The 19,473-nt window shown below is 38.8% G+C and overlaps 1 protein-coding gene across 23 annotated transcripts in view; it reads left to right on the top strand.

Moving 5' to 3' along the window:
- LMO7 (LIM domain 7) overlaps positions 1 to 17,113 on the top strand; it is a 183,875-nt gene extending 166,762 nt beyond the window's left edge. For 13 of the 23 annotated variants that reach the window (XM_038408614.2, XM_038408594.2, XM_043504615.1 and 10 more), the window contains 8 exons: positions 1,442 to 1,507; positions 3,971 to 4,023; positions 4,801 to 4,962; positions 6,166 to 6,385; positions 9,788 to 10,093; positions 11,574 to 11,682; positions 13,342 to 13,444; positions 16,247 to 17,113. In XM_038408614.2, the coding sequence (XP_038264542.1) occupies positions 1,442 to 1,507; positions 3,971 to 4,023; positions 4,801 to 4,962; positions 6,166 to 6,385; positions 9,788 to 10,093; positions 11,574 to 11,682; positions 13,342 to 13,444; positions 16,247 to 16,269 (1,042 nt within the window). In that variant the 3' untranslated portion in view covers positions 16,270 to 17,113. The remainder of the gene's footprint in view (positions 1 to 1,441; positions 1,508 to 3,970; positions 4,024 to 4,800; positions 4,963 to 6,165; positions 6,386 to 9,787; positions 10,094 to 11,573; positions 11,683 to 13,341; positions 13,445 to 16,246) is intronic. The other 10 variants (XM_038408633.2, XM_038408623.2, XM_043504619.1 and 7 more) reach the window with 2 other exon arrangements.
- The last annotated feature ends 2,360 nt before the right edge of the window (positions 17,114 to 19,473 follow it).

A 19,473-nucleotide genomic window follows, 5' to 3' on the forward strand; every position in this document is an offset into this window, starting at 1 on the left:
CTCCTTGTCCCTGACCGCCCCCTCCCAGGACCCCCTGCCCCTAACTGTCCCTCTGGGATCCCACCCCCATCTAAACCCCCTGACTGCCCCAACCCCTATCCACGCACACGCACACCCCGCCCCCTGACAGGCCCCCTGGGACTTCTATGCCTATCTAACTTCCCTGTCCCTGACTGCCCATCCCCCACAACCTCTTCCCCATCCAACTGCTCCCTGTCCCCTAAGTTCCCTCCACCAGAACCCCCTGCCCCTTATCCAACCCCCGCCCACCACCTTACCATGCAGCTCAGAGCAGCAGGAGCTTGCAGCCCAGCTGCCTGGCCAGAGCCAGCTGTGCTGCCTGCATGGCTTCGGGGGAGGGGGCTAGCCTCCCTGGCCAGGAGCTCAATGGCTGGGCAGGACTGTCCCGTGGGCAGTAGTTTGCCCACCTCTACTCTGTTGCAAATTCCCCTTTAATGCTACATATTGTCAAGTCTGTGGTTCAACACATCTGTAGAGATTTATAATGAAATATTGAGTTAATTATTTCCTACTAGCTGCATGTCTGCATTCCTAAGTCAAACACTTACTGCTGTTATCTTGCAGTGGTTTGACCAGCACTATTAATTATTAATATTAATCAACATTAATATGTTACTATTAATTAAAGGATTAAATTTTGGATTTCTAGCTGGAGTGGATTAAAGATTCTGCAGTATCTATGAAATAATTTATATTAGCTTAGATACCACAGCATATTAGAAATACCTAGTCTAAATCTGTTTATTTCAGACAATCTCTTACCACTACTTTTTTCAGCAATCTGTTTTAAAGAGTAAAGAGAGTGGGAGGAAAGGACACACATTAACTTATATATAACATTCCTTTCTGAAAATGTTTCACCTACTAGTGTTACAAGTAACACACAGAAGTGCCACTCTCAGTAAAATATCAGAGAAACAAAAATTTTTTTTGTGTTCTTAAGGATTTGCTGAATAGGGTTGGGCTTAAGCATGTGTAAACTGCTTTGCTGAAGTAGGACTTTAAATGTATTAACAACAATATTAACAATACTTTCCAGTACAATTGGGATGGTAGCTTCATTGTGCTAGGCACTATACAAACATGTATGAAGACGTGGTCCCTGCCCCAAAAAGCTGTATTCATACTGTAGATATACATATTCCTCTAATGTTAGAGCTTTGGTATCAGTGTTTGATGATTGTCATTTACAGACAGTAGGTCTGACTCTGACTTCATAAAAGATCTTTGAAAGCTATATCTGTCATGCAACTTTGTTTCTAACTGAAACAAGAGCTGAGCCTCCTAGAAGTTGTTTGCTATGTACATTTAGGGATCTGTTGTTTGTACCTTATTTCTTCATCTCTTCCTAATTTGGGTTTGATATTTACTTAATTCACCTTATTTCATATATTTATTTTAATTTATTTTTTGTTTATAGACATTATGACCATTATGAAGTATCTAAAAACTTTGAAGATCCATCTGGCCACTTTCTTGCTGACAGGTTAGTATGATATTGAATCTCCAGGCAGGTTAGAATTTCACCTTTATATTACAGAGCCTTGGATTTGACATTAAATTTTAACCATTTTGGTGTGGTGCAGTTAGTCCTTACCAGCAATATTGTTTTGCAGTCCTTGTACTATGCTTTCACCTAAAGGAGCTTTGGCCACTTAATTTCTTTAAGCCATACTCCATTTGTAGCATAGAACACCTTTCAGTCAGTAGATCTTTCTATAAAGCAAGCCAGGAAGTGCAAGGAGGTGAATGTGTGGGTGGGAATGGACTGATGAGACTGGAAAACAATCTCAGCTATTACAGTGGTTGTGTCATAATGTGTAATACAACCTAGGGCACGGTTCCCACACAGAAAACTGTGCAACATAAAAGATAAGCAGGGAAAGAAGGGATAAAATGAAGGTACAAAATTAACAGGAAGCTGGTACACAAACTTTTAGTTTTCTCTTTTTTAAACTTTGCCTATTTTCTGTTTTGTTTTAACTCATGCCTGTTTTTTGCTATCCTCTTTTCTGCTTTTAATAAAAGCTTTTTTGTCAACAGTTACAAATGCATTGGTTCATTTAAATGCACAGTTGTATTTTCTTTCCCCTTTTAATTATTGGAATAACCCTAAAAGTTCTAAATTCCCCATCTCTGTAAAAATATCTTCTGTCCATAACTCTCCCATCCAACATTAATATAGATAGTACCCCACAGTTGCTCGGAATAGTCATCTCTATATCTTTTTCTGCAATTAATCCAGTCTTTCAATAGAAATAAGTATGGTACTTGTGATGTCACAAGAAGAAACTCCAAGACCTGAGATGGTGCAGCTGATGCATGGAACTGGGCACATAAATGATCTTTTTAGTTCATTAGCAGTTCTGAAAACTTGAAAATGAAATTCAGGTTTCGTTGAACTTAAAATTCTGGACTTTTTTTGGTGAATCAAAAATGGTTATGGCACTCTTCTGAGAGGGTGGAGATTCAATTCAAATCCCTTCTCCACTTTAAATAGAAAGGAGCGAGGGAGGGTGTCTCTCATCCTGGGTGAGTACCCTAGCCCAGGGCTAACGGTTGTATGGGAGGACTACCACTAGCTCTTCTTCCTCCTTTTCTTCTCTTCTTCCCCGCTTCTCCACTTTGTGAATGGTGTTTAAATCCTGGGCGGGGAAATGGCTGAAACTATTTAGCGAATTCCTGTCAAATTGTCAAATAGTTTTGGATTGACCAAAACTGCATTTTTTGGCAAATAAACTATTTGTCCAAAATATTTCACGAAGGTCTACTGATGGATATTCTTTCCTCTGAGTACTCTGCCCTCAAAGTGGTAAAGGCTTTTGCACCAAATTGTTATGCTATGGAGGCATGGGGAGAGGCCAAAGGTGCTAGAGGCATAAGCACCCATCTAGCTTCCTTGTTCCCTGTTGTAACTGCTTCTATAAGCAGTTGAGCATTTGTAACACCAGCTCTTCACCAGTGCAAGAACTGATCAGTCAGACTGTTAGCACAAACAGTTAATATGGGAAGCAGGAAACTGTATACGATTATTAAGAATATTGCATCCAAAGGCCATATTGGTTTAATATGACGCTCATTTTGCACTGGGTCGTGAATGCATACAGTGATGCTGCTGTAACAGCCATCTGTAATTTAAATATTGAAGCTGCTGCCCAAGAAATGCGCTCTTTGTTGCTTTTCTAAATAAACACCATATTTGTATGTCTAGTCAGAGCCTCACTTTCATGAGCTAGAGCTAAGCATAGAGCAGCCAGGTACTATGTTAACTTTCACATTGGGCAGCCAGAACACTTTTGCCTACTATTCATTTTCTTGTGCATCTGATGACTTTTGTCAGCTAAAACCCATAGGCGCTTTCCCTGGCATGATAGGATCAATGAACTACAAGGCTTTCCCAAGAAACATCCTCAGGTTGCATGTAAGGCCATACTTTTCTTTCAGCGGCAATAGCACTTCCAAACTAGGAAGTGGTAAGTACATCACCATGTAATAAACTTAAAAATAAAGCATGCACCGAAAAAATGGAAACGGTCCTCCTTAGACTGGTACGCTACACTGTGTCTGATCTTCATTGATATTACAGTTTAATGATCTAGGGGAATGAGGTAGGGACCATGTTTGCAAATATTTGTAGAGCACCTAGGAGAATGATGCTCCACTCTGTAATTGAGGTCTCTGAGAATTACTGCAAGATTAGTACTAAATAACAATAGATTATACCACTGGTATGCTGAGACCACAGCCTGTCAATGCTGACTAGTGTTGCCTCATTATTTCCTTGTACTCTATCTGTCTATCCATCTGTCTTATATCTTATCTTATACTTAAATTGTCAGCTCTTTGCGGGCAAGACCATCTTTTTGATCTGTGTTTGTACAGTGCCTAGCCCAACTGTGTCCTGCACCATGACTAGAGCTATGGTAATACAAGTTTTCTGTATTTATAGAAATAAATCCAGATCGACTTCAGAACTGGATGATTACCCCAGAAGTCGAAATGGTGAGCACTTTAATTGCTCTTAGATCTTTTTAAATTGATTATTAACTGCATGAAAACATGAATACAATCAAAAGGTAGTTACAGCAACTAGATATTTGAAGTTCAAAAATAATTGTTTTTGATTGCCACTCATCATTCAAGTATACATATACTATATCAGATTTTTAGTAGTGTGGAAAATTAACCACTGGAATAGATCATCTAAGAGATGTGGTAAATTATCCAAAAGTCAGTGTCTTTAAATTCAGAATGGATGCTTTTCTAAGATATACTTTAGTTCAAATTTATTTTAAAGTAGTATGGATTACAGTCATATTGTAATCATAATCTATATAGTGCATTAATATTTTTAAACAGTTATGTGTAAGGCTGTATTTTAATACATTTTCTGTGGTAGATTGAATATAGAAACAATGGGGCTAATGTGGATAATAGATATATGATATGCTAGTGTGTTTGAATTTGGAATAACAAAACTCAATGCTACAAACACTAGGGCAATATTTGTAACAATTGTTTTGCAACATTTACAATGTATGGGAAGAAAACAGCTGGAGATGATTTCATGGGGGTATAACAATGGCTTCAGTTTTCTTAAGGAGCTGCTAAAATATAAGATTACATAGCATTCTCTTTAGAAATTCTAGATATTTTATAATCTGCTTCGAGGAATATGGGTGACTTACTAAAGACAATATGATGGAAGATACGAGCTACTTAAAAAAATTTTTTTTGTACAAGTGATAAATGGGTTTGTGTATGCAAATGTGACTGTAGGTGAATATGGAAAACCATTAGGTGGTATTGCCCAATGGCTGTTGCAAGATGAGTTAAACCGAAAGCAAAGTACGAAGACTCTGCAAAAGGCAAAAGAACCAGAGCTGGAGGCTAAAAGAAAACAAATGGTTTATCAGATGGAACATGCTAACCCAGACCAAGGTGGGAATGCCTCTCAAATTGGCAAGAAAATCACTTTCTCAAATCACATCTCAATCACCAAAACTAATGAGATGACTAGACTTCCAGAAATATCTGATGTTAATCTGTACCAATAAATCCAATAGTAAATCTGTAGTCAAAGCAGTATTAGAAGAGGGGATATTACAACTGAAGTGATTTACTGTTTTGTTCACTTAATAGCTGAATAAAAACAAATTTCCTTTTTTTAAAAAACACTGGTAATTCTGTTCATTTTGAGGAGAATGGCATTGATTTTTCTACCTTTTTTAAGATGTCAAGTAAGGATGACCAAAGGATGCTTTACACCAAAAGTTTGACCTTTCCTTCAATGGCTTAGATATCCCAGTAACTAGGTAGTAGATAAAATGCTTCCAGCAAGGTGTGTTTTTGAAGCAGATAGTTATAAAGCAAGACTGTCTCTTCTAAAACACAATAAATTTGACATTTTGAACAGGGAATAATTCCTATAATTAGAGTGAGTGTGGATTATAAATTCTGAAAGGGGAGAAGGAACTTGTGATGCAGTTGTGTATTCCGGCAGGCTTCCATCTCATTAAGGGAGAAAAGCCTCTTTCAAAGAGGGAGGGGAGTTCAGGCTTTTAGAGCAAAGGATCTTTTTGGCTTTCATCTGACCTTAAAAGTGCAGGGAATATCCATTTGTTTAAAAGTAGTGTGATAAGCAGGTTTTGCTTGTCTCTCTTGATTTTTTTTATTGTAAATTGCCACATTGTAAATTATGATTTATTGCTTGATTTGACACTAGTCACATGAAAACCTTACACCCGTGAAAAGCAGCCTAGGGATATTTATATTGGGGGGCAAAGGAGGAAGCACAAAATAACTCATACCCTAGGCACTATAGCCTAGAAGTACAGAATACCTGGTGCTTGCTTCTGTGCTTTAACTTAGATATTTGATAGTTCACTGCTAGCTTGACACTGGATATCTCCTTTTTTGTCTGGTGGTATCTTTAATGCTTCTAATATGCATGTTGTCTGGTAATATTTGTTTTTGTAATGGCAGTCAATAGTGAAATTTATACTACATCAAATATTAATAACACAAAGGTGCATACGTTGCTTTAGTAGTTTTACAACACTAGTTTTACAATTTGCTTTTTAATTTTAGCTTTTGTGTTTTATCTCCCTCAAACTTGACAGATGTTTGTATTTTTCATATTAGGTACAAACAACAAATATTTGGAAAAGTCTTGGAATGTCAGTGATTCACAGAAGGGGTCTCAGAAAGAGCATGCCCCGTCTTCAGCAGAAATAGAGAGACAACATATCCTTCAGGAAATGAGAAAGAAAACATCACTACATACAGACAACAGCTGGATTAGGCAGCGTAGTTCTAGTGTGCATAAGGACCCTGTTAATCTTCACAAGAATACAATGAAGAGGTAGGATGCCTGTTGAAAATTATAAACTAAACTTTGCCTCCAGATAAATATTTAGATTTGGGGCACTCTAATGTTGCTTTGCAGCACAGATTGTAAAGCCAGTAAAGATTTTGAGCTAATTTGAGTCACAACGTAGTAGGGTAAAACTTGCTTGTGTTATAGCTGAGATCAAATCTTTGCAAATACGGAGTATAAAGGTGGTGTTGTGTGAACTGTAAATACTTCCTCAATTGCTTATTTTTCCTTTGATATACCAGTAATGTGAATTAATGATTAATGTGAATTGTCATTTGTACATGTATTTGAGAACCTCAGTAATTTACTTTGTTCTCAAATAAAGCTTAAATATAGGTTCTGAAGAATAATTTTCAGTAATTTCTAACATGCACAAATATCTTGTAGGAAACTTCAGAATTTCTGTGTTTGTTGCTTGCATAGGGTCTAAATGTTGGGTTTGTCACTTAGGAAACAGTAAGATATCAGTCATGAGATCATAGCTGTTGTGCCAACAGCTGGTTTCTGAACAATGTGACTATCTAATGGTGGGGAGGGTTTGATCTATTTTAGAACTGGTATCCCTTAGAGAAAAATACAAACACCACCACTATCTGGTTTCATTACTAAATAAAAACAATTTGATTTGGTTCACGCTGATAAAGCTGTACTGAAGTGTAATTTGCTGTTATCTTTCATGCTTTAGCCTCACCTTCTTTGGTCATTTTTTCCCCTAAGGCTAGTGAAGCCCAGTTATTATAAACAGTTTGCAGCTTCAAATATTTTTAATAAAGGAATATAATAAAATTCAGGTTATCAAAAATAATTATGCTTAGAAAATCAACCTTTAAAATAGATACAGTGACTATTTTGATACCTTGTGTACAGTGAAAACTTAAATATTTCCTTTTTGTAAAATGAAAGCATGATAAAGTTTCAGAGTAGCAGCCGTGTTAGTCTGTATTCGCAAAAAGAAAAGGAGTACTTGTGGCACCTTAGAGACTAACAAATTTATTAGAGCATAAGCTTTCGTGAGCTACAGCTCACTTCATCGGATGCATTTGGTGGAAAAAACAGAGGAGAGATTTATATACACACACACACAGAGAACATGAAACAATGGGTTTATCATACACACTGTAAGGAGAGTGATCACTTAAGATAAGCCATCACCAACAGCAGGGGGGGGAAGGAGGAAAACCTTTCATGGTGACCAGCAGGTAGGCTAATTCCAGCAGTTAACAAGAATATCAGAGGAACAGTGGGGGGTGGGGTGGGAGGGAGAAATACCATGGGGAAATAGTTTTACTTTGTGTAATGACTCATCCATTCCCAGTCTCTATTCAAGCCTAAGTTAATTGTATCCAGTTTGCAAATTAATTCCAATTCAGCAGTCTCTCGTTGGAGTCTGTTTTTGAAGCTTTTTTGTTGAAGTATAGCCACTCTTAGGTCTGTGATCGAGTGACCAGAGAGATTGAAGTGTTCTCCAACTGGTTTTTGGATGTTATAATTCTTGACGTCTGATTTGTGTCCATTCATTCTTTTACGTAGAGACTGTCCAGTTTGGCCAATGTACATGGCAGAGGGGCATTGCTGGCACATGATGGCATATATCACATTGGTAGATGCGCAGGTGAACGAGCCTCTGATAGTGTGGCTGATGTGATTAGGCCCTATGATGGTATCCCCTGAATAGATATGTGGACAGAGTTGGCAACGGGCTTTGTTGCAAGGATAGGTTCCTGGGTTAGTGGTTCTGTTGTGTGGTGTGTGGTTGCTGGTGAGTATTTGCTTCAGATTGGGGGGCTGTCTGTTAGCAAGGACTGGTCTGTCTCCCAAGATCTGAGAGAGCGATGGCTCGTCCTTCAGGATAGGTTGTAGATCCTTGATGATGCGTTGGAGAGGTTTTAGTTGGGGGCTGAAGGTGATGGCTAGTGGCGTTCTGTTGTTTTCTTTGTTGGGCCTGTCCTGTAGTAGGTGACTTCTGGGTACTCTTCTGGCTCTGTCAATCTGTTTCTTCACTTCAGCAGGTGGGTATTGTAGTTGTAGGAATGCATGATAGAGATCTTGTAGGTGTTTGTCTCTGTCTGAGGGGTTGGAGCAAATGCGGTTATATCGTAGCGCTTGGCTGTAGACAATGGATCGAGTGGTATGATCTGGATGAAAGCTAGAGGCATGTAGGTAGGAATAGCGGTCAGTAGGTTTCCGATATAGGGTGGTGTTTATGTGACCATCGCTTATTAGCACCGTAGTGTTCAGGAAGTGGATCTTTTGTGTGGACTGGTCCAGGCTGAGGTTGATGGTGGGATGGAAATTGTTGAAATCATGGTGGAATTCCTCAAGAGCTTCTTTTCCATGGGTCCAGATGATGAAGATGTCATCAATGTAGCGCAAGTAGAGTAGGGGCATTAGGGGACGAGAGCTGAGGAAGCGTTGTTCTAAGTCAGCCATAAAATTGTTGACATACTGTGGGGCCATGCGGGTACCCATCGCAGTGCCGCTGATTTGAAGGTATACATTGTCACCAAATGTGAAATAGTTATGCGTCAGGACAAAGTCACAAAGTTCTGCCACCAGGTTAGCCGTGACAGTATCGGGGATACTGTTCCTGATGGCTTGTAGTCCATCTTTGTGTGGAATGTTGGTGTAGAGGGCTTCTACATCCATAGTGGCTAGGATGGTGTTTTTAGGAAGATCACCAATGGACTGTAGTTTCCTCAGGAAATCGGTGGTGTCTCGAAGATAGCTGGGAGTGCTGGTAACGAAGGGCCTGAGGAGGGAGTCTACATAGCCAGACAATCCTGCTGTCAGGGTGCCAATGCCTGAGATGATGGGGCGTCCAGGATTTCCAGGTTTATGGATCTTGGGTAGCAGATAGAATACCCCAGGTCGGGGCTCCAGGGGTGTGTCTGTGCAGATTTGTTCTTGTGCTTTTTCAGGGAGTTTCTTGAGCAAATGCTGTAGTTTCTTTTGGTAACTCTCAGTGGGATCAGAGGGTAATGGCTTGTAGAAAGTGGTGTTGGAGAGCTGCCTAGTAGCCTCTTGTTCATACTCCGACCTATTCATGATGACGACAGCACCTCCTTTGTCAGCCTTTTTGATTATGATGTCAGAGTTGTTTCTGAGGCTGTGGATGGCACTGTGTTCTGCATGGCTGAGGTTATGGGGTAAGCGATGCTGCTTTTCCACAATTTCAGCTCGTGCACGTCGGCGGAAGCAGTCTATGTAGAAATCCAGGCTGCTGTTTCGACCTTCAGGAGGAGTCCACCCAGAATCCTTCTTTTTGTAGTGTTGGCAGGAAGGTCTCTGTGGGTTAATATGTTGGTCAGAGGTGTGATAAAGTGTTAGTTCATAAGAAGATATGTTTCTGGGCAGTAATATTCTGCACATAACAATTATACATTTCAGAGGTGAATCTTTAGATAATCTTGATTCCTCAAGAACAAGTTCATGGAGACATCCACCTTGGACGAATCAATCTGCCTCTTCCACATCCTTGTCGTCTAATCAAGATTTTAGTCGCTCTGCTGCTCCACTAGTGTCTACTTCGAACCGAGCTTACATGCGTACCCCCTCCTCCAGTGTAGCACTTCCTTCAGCCAGCTCTGGAAGATCAGCAACTTCGTCCCACAGTTTCCCCTCAGCACCTTCTTCTGTACCTCGTGCTCAGTTTCCTACCTCTGCTTCCCAATCAGGAGCTCAGCAGCGGAATAGGTAAGTAGTTGCCCATCTGTTGAAAATTTATAAAATAGCAGGCTGAACTGTGGACACTCTCATACAGTAGTTACAGCAGGGGAGTTGGAACTAATGAGTCTTGTTCAAGCTTTGCCACTGGCTTGCTTTGATCTTAAACAAGCTACTTGATCTCTTAGTATTGGAGTCTGATTGTGTGTGAAACAGATTATAATTATATTGTACTTGCCTTCCACATTGGAGTGTTGTAAAACTTAATATTTGAAAAGTGACTTGAGTTATCTAGCTGAAAGGCACCATAGAAGAACAGTGTTATCACTTCCATGTTTCTCATAGCTGTTCAGAAAGTTTCCCAGGTAAAGCAATAAATCTTTAGTCACTCAACTCCAAAATTATTTGTGGGTTACAAAAATGATAATAAAAGTCTCCTTGTACTTTCCAGACATCACTTCTGATGTGTAATGGTTTTGTAAGAATCTTTTGTTTAAAAAGTAAATACATAAAATTTTAAGACCCACATTTTATTGACCACATCTCTTTTGCTGATATGTAGTCAAGATATTCTCAGAGAACTCTCAAGAATGTTCATGGCTAGTGATCCTCGGTAATTGTAGGGCAGGCCATTATTTTAATCCAGAAAAGAAAGTACTAATTACAGTTTATTTTGGACTGAAGGTAACCATGCTCTTTCATATAATTAAAACTTTTTTAAACAAATGTATATAAGATTGTGGAAACTCATGCACACACAATTACATGCAATAGGTATAATGAGACCATTACAAAAGCATTCCTTCACCCTTCCTAGCTCTAGCATTCATGAACATTTTGATAAATTGATGCATTTTTTTAAAAGCTAGACTACTTTAAATTTTTTTTAATAGTGTAAGAAAATGACCATTTTAAAAATGGCTGCTTCTCTTGTTCTGTTTTCCATTTTCGGATTTCAAATATTCTGGTTGGCCCATGGAAATTGACCTCTATAAGGCACATGTTCAAAGGAGTTAATGTAATGTATGTCCAGAACCAGACTTCAGTTACCTAACAATTTACAGAGGGTGGTACTTGGCAAAGGTTTTAATAAAGTGTAGCCCTAATAATAGTTCCTTGCAAATAAGAAATGAGGCAAGAGCACAAAAACTATGTATCACTAGTTTCCAAGCTTAGCAATATCTGTTTTAGACTCCTCTTCAACCAGCATTTAACATGATAAAATAGTGCGCAAGAATGCTACATAAAATCTTATGTTCACTTCTGTTTTGTCTGTTTCTGTATATTTTTTCTCATTTAAATTTTAGATTTTTATAGCTTGCAGATTTAATTACAGAACATTAATTTTGATTTTTCCTGATAACCTAATATTCCGCTCATTACTGCGGCACATAGTCCTCTGTTTCAATGCTTTCTATCATGACATCATGCTCTTGATCACTTTTGTCTATATTTTAAACCTTTTCAAGTGGTTTTGATGGCCTGAGCCACATTCTTGTTCTGTATCTAGGTCAGTCAGTGGGAAGAAAATATGTTCATACTGTAATAACGTTCTGGGCAAAGGAGCAGCCATGATCATCGAATCTCTTGGTCTTTGTTATCATTTACATTGTTTTAAGGTGAGAGCTGGAGAAACACCATGAAGAAACGGGAACTAACTTGGAGCACGCATGGCTACTTGGAGTTCTGGTTGCAAAGGCTCTACTAATCACATGATACACGCTCCACTCATGTTGTGTGCTACATGCATATATCCATGCAACAGTCCTATCGACAGGCATTGAGCATTCACTTTAATACTACTCCTCTGATTGTTAAAGTTTTAACATCTACGCTCCAATTTTCACATTTTAAAAAAAGGCATTTTCAGAAAATGCTGAGACATCTGTTCTCTGAAAATCAGGCCACTTTATGATGTGTCAAGTTGGGCACCCAAAAATTGAGTCCGCTAAAATCACTTGTCACTTCTGAAAATCTTGCCACTTTGCCATAAACCCCTTAGTAAGGGACAACACATAGATGCACTGCTCCAGGAATAGATGAGAAATTAGATTAAGACTTAAGTGTCTCTGGTCATTGGTTCCCCCCAGGCTAAAGGGAAGAAGTAATCTCTGCCAGCTGTGTTGGGTGGCATGTTGTAGGGGAAGGAGCCAAGGCTCCACCTACTTCTGTACACCTGCACAGAAGGAAGAATAGTAATCCACACAAGGTGCTCTCCACTGCCTTTCCTCCATGTTATTTCCTGCTACATGGGTAGTCAGCACAGAGGAATTACCCCTTTGCACTCACCTGCACTGGCGAATAGGAGGAGTTATGATCTCTCCTAAAGGAAATTGTTTTAGGATTAGTGCACCATAGAACAAAGTACTACAGAGTTGAATTTATTATTTTAGATGTTATATATGGGCTTTTATGGTGTGTGTAAGGCCCTGTGGAACAGCTGAATGAATATATCTTAATTCTAGAATCCTTTTTTTCCTCCTGATACCCTTGCTAGATGCCATCATACTGTAGGATTTTTCACATAGGCTGCAAATGCTAACCCCCTTGAAGACTACAGAACATTTTATTTTCTAAATCCAGCATGCACGTATTGTGAACAGCGATACAGACACAGTCGATCGAGACATGATGCGGTTTAGATGTACATGTGTATCTTCTGCCTGCTTGGAGAGTCGAGAGCTATTGCTTCGTTCCTGCTATAGTAATGCATTGTTCCCCACTATGCTTAACATTTTAATATTGGCATAAGAAAGAGTGGCAAGAATTCTGTTTTGGCAAAATGAAGCAGTCTGAAGCTCCCGAGAATTCTTTTAAATTATGCATACACACTTAGAATAATTGGGCATAAATGCTTCCTGTCTTGAAAAGAAAGCTAACAGAATGAAAAGCAGATAGTGTTGCATGGAATCTGCAAGTGGCACACACAAATGTTCTGTGCCAAAATTGCTGTCACCATTTCAAGAACAAGTTCTTTCCTGTTGTGCCATTTTTAAAATTTTGTTTCTGAGAAATTGAACCTTAAACAAGATTTCATGAGCTAATCTCTGAATCATTTGTTTTATAAATTTAGAATGTGCATCTCTATTAGTTTGCTAGTCATCACCTTTAAATGATGTCTCATCTGGTTGGCTGCATTTTAATCTGCAAATCGTATGTTTGCTTTTGCTAATTTGGGTTTGTGGTTCAGGCTTAGCTGATTTTTACTATAAGCTGCTTCTGTACATGTTTTCTCCCAGTGTTTGTAACAAGTTGCTAATTATTGGTGTTTAATACAGTGCACGGCTTGTGCATGCGACCTCGGAGGCTCACACTCAGGAGCTGAAGTCAGGATCCGAAACAATGAACTCTTCTGCAACGACTGCTATGTCAAATTTAAAAGTAAGGAGACCAGACTATAATAAGTGTGTGAAAACTTTTTCTACTTTTGGTCTGGGGCCCCCAGAATCTGCCTACTGCTGTACTTATCAAAGACTATTATTTTTAGTGCTAACCTGGCATATTAGTGAATTGATTCATAAAGGTTTCATTTCAGTTTCTCTTTTTGGGCTGTACTCTCCACTCCCTTAACATACTGTGCAATGGTTTACCATCCTGTTGTTATGGATGTGCTTCATTCTTTACAAATCTGGGAAAGTGGCACCTTAAAGTATGGCTACCCTGCAATCAGAGGTGCGACAGCTGCATGTGTAGACATATCTGAGCTAGCTTTGATCTAGCTAGCTTGACTAACAATAGCTGTGAAGCCACAGACTAGCCACTTGGGTGGTCCTGGATGTGGTGTACAGTCCATTTTGCAGCCCTTGCTTCTGTGGCTTCACTGTTATTGTGACTACGGTATGCTCGAATAATGCCTTTGGTTGCAGTGTAGGCATACCCTTAAAATCATTGCTGTTCACTAAATAACAAATCAGTCACGCTGCAAAATTGCATCTACTTATAAAACTGATCTATACACATACTAGGAAAATGATTAGTTTATCCTAATTATAGGATGTTGGTTACTATTTCCAAAGCTACTCTTTTTTGAATTATAGCCTCATGATTAGTTATTCATTTGGGAGTATTAGATCAGCAGTGGATTGATTTACTTGCAGGTTTTAATTAAAGGATGCAGTATAGAATTTTTTTTCTTTATTCCCATTTACAAAAATTCGAACTTAGTGAGCTTGATGCTGGTGCTTTGAATAAAAAGCATTTTTCTCTTTGCTGCTGCAGGAAGTGCTAGACAACTTCTTAATTATGAGGAGAGTTCTCTGCCCAGAGTCTCCTATATTGCTACTTTTATGTGGCAAACCCAAACTTCTTTAAATTATTAATTTTTTTAGAGGGGTGTCAGAGCTTCTAAGAATGAATGACAGAGACAAACACTCCAGCTTTTCCGTTTAATTTTGGTCTTATAGCTCACTGATGTTTGGAAGGGAATGGGGATATCCTGGGTGACAAGCTGTGAGCTGAACCCCCAGGTCTTTTCTGGATGGGGGAGGTCCAGCAGGAGGAAGGGAAAAAGTACTGGTTCCCTTGTTACAGTCACCCTTTCCAGACTGGGGTTTTTGTATGTGTTTGGAGAAGGTAAAGGGATGCCACTTGTTTTTGAAAAACAATTGTGGTGCCTTTGCTAAAGAAACCATTTCTTGTCACATATGCTCTTGCTGACTTATCTTTGATCACTTGCCCTTTTGGGGGAAAATTGCTGTGTAACTGATATAACACTGACATTTGTAATCCACAGATTTTCTTGACTATAGCTAGCCAGTATTTGAGTGGTGGTGGTGGTGGTTGAAAAATTGCTGCTGTGGATGAGGATGAAGTGCCCCTGCTAATTTTTAAATCTCAGAGCTGCCTGTAATATTCTGGTCCACAAAGCTGTGGTGGCATGTAGCCATCCTTGGACTGAATTACTCCAAAGTGGCTCTCCTTTCCACCCTTCTTAAAGACCTAGAAGGTAGCTTGAGGCAAGGAAGCTCTCATGTAGATTTACTGTAGGATTCTAACTTGTTACCTAGTTCAGTGTGTATGTTAAGCCATTGAGAGGGTAAGTTACAGGAGCGGGCTCTATATCTTCACCACTTTTCACCCCATCAGTGGAATGAAATGAATAACACATAATGTGGCTGTGTGATCACTTAAGAGAAATATTCTGCACAGAGCACCAGTGCTTCTGGTTCTGCAATGGAGACCAATTTGCTTCCATGTGGAATCTTGATTTTAACCTAATAAGTACAGTTCTCTGGATGTGGATAGCTGAGAAGCTGCCTTTCCCACAGTATGTTGTTACAGCAGTTGTGATCAGTGGAGGCACTTGAGCTAGACCCCATCCCATTGTAAACATGAGTGCTGTTTATAGTGCATTCTCTGTAAAAGGGCCTTGACTCTGGATCTGATTAGTCTCTTCTGTCCCTCTTGGTCTGTCACAACCTATAATTTGTGAAACTTCCAGACATGCTGTACAGTGGCCCATTTTCCTCTTCATATATTTCATAGAATATTAGGGTTGGAAAAGACTTCAGGAGGTCATCTAGTGCAATCCCCTGCTCAAACAACATCAACTAAATCATTCCAGCCAAGACTTTGTCAAGCCGGGTCTTAAAAACTTCTAAGGATGGATTTGGGTAGAAGGTTGGTTAAGAACCTTGGGATGGTAAATTATAGGATTATTATGATAGTAACATGTAAATATATTGTACAAAGTTGTTTATTTTAATGGTAACATTTTTCAATATTGCAAAAGCAACAGAGTATTGGATGGATAATTTAAACGTTAATTGAAAAGATTTGTGATTAAGGGCTTAGCTATCTAGCAAACATTTATTTGACAAAAAATAAAAACCTGGCCCACACCTAAAACCCCCCAATATTTTTGACTGAGAACAAGTTTTAAAATGATATTTTTAGGTAGATTGTATACACCATTGAAAATCCATTTGTTTTAAATGGCAATTTAGATTTACTCTCACAGTATAACCACTGTTGCTATTGTTCGGTATAGTTTGCATGTTGATTCTAACTTGTATTTCGATTCTGTGTTAATTACCTTTTGCAAAAGGGAACTGCAAACAGATATTGATTTAATGATGATATATTTTGACAAGCATTTTTGAACTCAATATCTTACATTTACTAAAACACTCCAATAAACTCTTTAATTAAAACCTTTTTTCTATTTCTCCCCGACCCCAATAGCTGGACAGCCAACCTCCATGTGAAGCAACCATAAATATGAAACCATTGTTGCAGATAGAAGAGGAGGTGGTTGCTGGTGATGTAGATCTATAAATATGTATTTCCTTTGTGGTTTTTAAGGGTAACTTTTTTGCCTGTCTAGATTATGTAGAAGATGCATTGTATCTTTCATTCAACTTTAGTTATTTATGAGAATGTAATCACAAGAAGGAAATCTCTTGGGGGGAAAACACATTCACTTTTTGAGTTCAATGTACTTAAAAGCACAAGGGAGAACAAACATTTATCCGTAATAACTTCAAAACATTTTTGAGGCTGTTAATCAGCTAGCAGAGTTTCCAATGGTATATGAAGATGGTATTTTGTTTTTATGCTCTTAAATGAGCACTACTGAAATAGTTAATATAAATATGTATTTGTAATTGCTATCTTTATTTTTGACATATGCTACGAGGTGAATTCTCTAGAATAATATGAAGCTGCATTAAAATGTACACCAAAATGTTTGCTTTCTGTATTCTGGTTTCTAAAACTGTTTACTGTTTGCTTTTTGAAAGTAAAATACAAAGTATACTCTGTTTGCTCAGTGGTGATGGCATAATGTTTTGTATAAGAACAATGGAACCTCTTTGGAGGAAAGGGGTCTCTTTTCTCTTTATAATTGAAAAATATAACTATCAGTTTCCCCTCAAAGAAGTTAATCCAGAAAGTGGAGAATTTTTTGTTGAATTCCAGTATATTTGTAAATAAATGTTCTGATGCTGAATTTATTAGGTATTTCTTTCTCTTTCCTGCCTTTCAAAATATCCAGAGCCATGAATGGTGCATAGAGTGAATTTGCTGAACAATAAATATGATTGTTTGAAATTGTTTTGGTAAAACGTTTCTTGTTTAATATTTACAATACCACCATGCATGCACAGGGACGCTAATGGCTCACTTCTTGCTATATGCTGTTTCACTCACTCCACATTGAAATGTAATAGGCTTTTTTTTCCTGTCACGCTCCATTTGTTTTTTTCTTTTTGAAACTTAGTACAAGTGACCTGACTGAACTTCTGTGTTGCATAACATGTGCTAGTTAATTAAGGATAGCTGGAAGCTTTGCTGAAAAGCTTTGTTGAGGTCACCAGGCTGTTTAATGAAGTGCAGAAGGTATCTCTCTATTGCTGCTGCTTTAGAGGATTCTGGTGGAATATGTACTATGCTATCGTGGACAGTGGTTCTCAACAGTTTTTTTTATCAATGACCCTGAAATGGTAGAAAAATAATCTTGTGACCAATCATATTGCACAGTCCTTGACAGGTGCAAAGATGTGTAGGATTTGGCTCACAAGACATTTTTTGACCATTTGGTGGGTTGCATCAAAAAAGGGTGAGGGGAGAGAGGCACAGACTCAAGTCTTGCGCAGTAACACATTAACAGGCAGCAAATCTTATGTCAAAGCCCCCAGAATGTTTCTTCATCTGACTGGGCTCTGAACCTTAGATAGGATAAGGAGAGGTGAGTGTGGTGTAGAGAGAGAAGCCGCCGCAGCAGCAGAAGGAAGCAGGAAGCAGATCCTTTCATAAAGGAGATGTAACCTTTTATACTAAATTTTCTGCCTTGGCCTGTTTTCTGAAACTGAGCCTGGGAAACAGATTAGCACAAATCTAAGCAATAATTTTCCTCCGTTTTATCAAGTGCTATTTATCTGTCTTCACCAGCGTTCTAGCTTCACTGATCTTTTTCCTCAACTTCTATTTGGTTCTTGACCCAAAGAATTGCCTACAAATCTTACTATGTGGTGTTTTTAAATATAAGTTTTCCTTTAGAAATACCTGATCACACTGAAGTTGGTAAACTGCCTGTTCTGCTGTCCTTGTGGACCTATTGTCTTTGACTTCATACATTTGGCATACAATGTAAATGCCTTCAAGGAAACGGGGATGACAAGGCTAGTGCATGCTAAAGCTCTTTATTGTACTGACCTGTAAATGTGGGTCTCATTGCAATGAGAAGTAATTTGTCATAATGTAGATGAGCAACAAGAACTCCAAAAGAAAGCAGTTAAAATGTATGCACTGTGTGGCCACCTCTGTTCTCCACACTCGACACAGTTGAAATTCAGGCAACTGAATTTATCATCTCTTACTTTCTTTTATAGTATGGCATTTCAGATTCAGCAAACTTACATTTTTACCATTGCTAAAAACTTCTACCACTGTGAATGGGTTGAGGAGCCATCTCTACAACTAAATGTTCCTTTTTTTGGAAAGAAAGTGGAAGCTAATGCCTCCAGCCAAAACTTGAATTATCTGCATGCATTTCTTACTTGAAATCTCTCTAAATTTGACAAGAAACAGTTAATCTAACTGACTAAATGAGACTGAGGGGGAGGTATGATTGCTCTCTATAAATATGAGGGATAAATACCAGGGAGGGAGAGGAGTTATTTAAATTAAGTGCCAATGTTGACACAAGAACAAATGGATATAAGCTGACCATCAACAAGTTTAGACTTGAAATTAGATGATTTCTAACCATCGGAGGAGTGAAGTTCTGGAACAGCCATCCAAGAGGAGGAGTAGTGAGGGCAAAAACCCTATCTGGCTTCAATACTGAGCTTGATAAGTTTATGGAGGGGATGGTATGATGAGACTGCCCACAATGGCATGTAGCTAATCTGAGACAGCTAGTAGCAAATATACCTGATGGCTGGTGATGGGACCCTGGATGAGGAAGGCTCTGAGTTACTACGGAGAATTCTTTCCCAGATGTCTGGCTGATGGGTCTTGCCAAAATGCTCATTGTACAACTGATCGCCATATTTGGGGTTGGGAAGGAATTTTCCTGTCAGTTTGGGAGAGACCAGGGGTCTTTTTTGCCTTCCTCTGCCGCATGGGGTATGGGTCTCTTGCAGGTTTAAACTGGAGTAAATAGTGGATTCTCTGTAACTTGAAGTCTTTAAACCATGATTTGAGGACTTCAGTAACTCAACCAGAGGTTAGGGGTCTATTGCTGGAGTTGGTGGGTGAGGTACTGTTGCCTGCAATGACTAGGAGGTCAGACTAGATGATCCATGATGGTCCCTTCTGACCTTAAAGTTTAAGTCTATGAACTAATGGAAAAAGTCTTTGCATAAATTAGATGGTAGAATTTTACTGAACAGCATCACATATAAAAATCTTTAGTCATTTGCATTTTTCCCACTCTACATGAAGGGGAAGAGACCAGAGAGGACCAG

The sequence above is a fragment of the Dermochelys coriacea genome, chromosome 1 (genome assembly GCF_009764565.3).
Source record: "Dermochelys coriacea isolate rDerCor1 chromosome 1, rDerCor1.pri.v4, whole genome shotgun sequence".
Classification (NCBI taxonomy): Eukaryota; Metazoa; Chordata; order Testudines; family Dermochelyidae; genus Dermochelys; species Dermochelys coriacea.